Source organism: Salvia miltiorrhiza, chromosome 4 (assembly GCF_028751815.1).
Source record: "Salvia miltiorrhiza cultivar Shanhuang (shh) chromosome 4, IMPLAD_Smil_shh, whole genome shotgun sequence".
Lineage (NCBI taxonomy): Eukaryota > Viridiplantae > Streptophyta > Magnoliopsida > Lamiales > Lamiaceae > Salvia > Salvia miltiorrhiza.
This window is the reverse complement of record NC_080390.1, coordinates 2,663,031-2,664,791: the sequence shown is the minus strand read 5'-3', so window position 1 is coordinate 2,664,791 and position 1,761 is coordinate 2,663,031. Positions and strand designations below refer to the sequence as shown.

At 40.9% G+C, this 1,761-nt stretch overlaps 1 protein-coding gene across 1 annotated transcript; it reads right to left on the bottom strand.

The window, feature by feature from the left end:
* Nucleotides 1-452: 452 nt before the first annotated feature.
* On the bottom strand, nt 453-1,525 carry LOC131021133 (uncharacterized; the record flags this gene model as incomplete). Its single annotated transcript, XM_057950221.1, has 1 exon — nt 453-1,525. A coding segment is annotated over exon 1 (609 nt), but the record flags the coding sequence as incomplete, so codon positions are not given.
* Nucleotides 1,526-1,761: the final 236 nt, after the last annotated feature.

The following is a 1,761-nucleotide window of genomic DNA, read 5'->3' as shown; positions in this document are numbered from 1 at the left end:
CGGACATCTTTTAAGATAAGCTTACATCCAGTGTCAGTAAGCAGGACAATGTCTCCTATACCAGCAACTTCTGTCACACCATGATTGGCCATTCTGACTTTGCCAAAGCTGCCACCGGTGTAGGATGCAAACATATCACGATGTGGTGAAATGTGATATGATGCACCCGAATCAATGATCCAGTCTGTTTGTTGGCATGACGAACTCACAAGAGCATCATCGCAAACTACGACAACATCGCCATCAGTTGCAACTGCTGTTGTGTCATTCTCAGCTTTTTCATTATTTCCACGCGCTTGATCTCTTTTCTTCTTTCTGCAGTCTCTCTCATAGTGGTTTGGACCACCGCAATAATGGCATTTGAAGTCTTTTCTGGGTTTAGACTTCCCCCTGGATTTATCTCTCGAGTATTGAGAGCCTTTACTTTTACTTCTCCCTCGATCTCCGTTTTCGGCAATCATCGCCTTTGTCTCAGAAGAACGTTCTTGATCTTTTCTTCTGGATTCTTCATTAAGAAGACAATCTTTGACCATCTGCAAGGTCAGTGCTCCACCTGGAGCCGAGTTGCTGATTGACACTACAAGAGTGTCCCAACTGTCCGGCAACGAACTGAGTAGCAATAAAGCTACGACTTCATCATCAAGAGAAATCTTCATGTTGGTGGATTGGTTGATAAGACCCTGGTATGCATTGAGGTGCTCCGTCATGTTGGCACCCTCCGCATATCGCAAGCGAACGATTTTTCTGATGATGGAAGCTTTGTTTAAAGCATTTTTTCTTTCAAACATAGCTTCCATTTTCTTCCAAAGAACGTCAGCTTTTTCCTCATTAGCAAAATGATGAAAAATACTGTGTTCAATGAAGCGCCGGACGTAACCAACTATTTTCCTGTGCATGATGAGCCATTCATCATCACTCATATCCTTTGGTTTGGCATCATCTCCATGTAAGGGTAAATAGAGATCCTTACAATAGAGAAGATCCAACATGCTCGGCTTCCAAATTGAGTAATTTGATCCGTTCAATTTGAACATACCACCAAGCGACGACGATTCCTCCATTTTTAATCCGCCTCAGAACCAAAGTGGCTCTGATACCACTTGTTGGGAAAAGTGGTGAATAAATATTCACGAGTGTCCAAATAAATGACACTTGCACAGCGGAACCAGGATAATTCTTTTCCCTCTTGCTGGATTAGAAAATGGGATCCAAACCAAGAAAAATATTTGGTGCAAAATATAAGAAAATATGAGACAAGAATTTTTACGTGGAAAACCCAAATTGGGAAAAACCACGAGACCGTAGTCTAGAAATCTTCCACTATGTATATAGTAGGCTTACAAAATTCTCCCTACACAAAATAGGGGAAACACAAATCTCAAGTTTAATAACTTGGAAAACACAAGAGGACTGAGCTACTATTTTAAGAGAGATGAAAAATCCTATGATTTTTCCTCACAATTTTCTTCTCTCAAATGCACTCACCAAACTCTCTCTTGTTTTGCCTCACACCTCTCGCACTTCTGCACACTTTCATTCTGCAGAACTCACCTCAATTTATAGGTGAAGTTGAGCTGCTAATTGTTGACATTGAGCAGCAGCAATTGTTGAAGAATTTTGGCTGCATATTTTCTCCTCATCCAGCCGCAATTGTTGATGGAAAAAAGTGCAACAATCTTGCAATGTTTCCACAGCCATTGTCAATTTTGATGGCTTGTGGACCATTCCACATAAAGTGGAAATAATTCAACAAATTGTTGG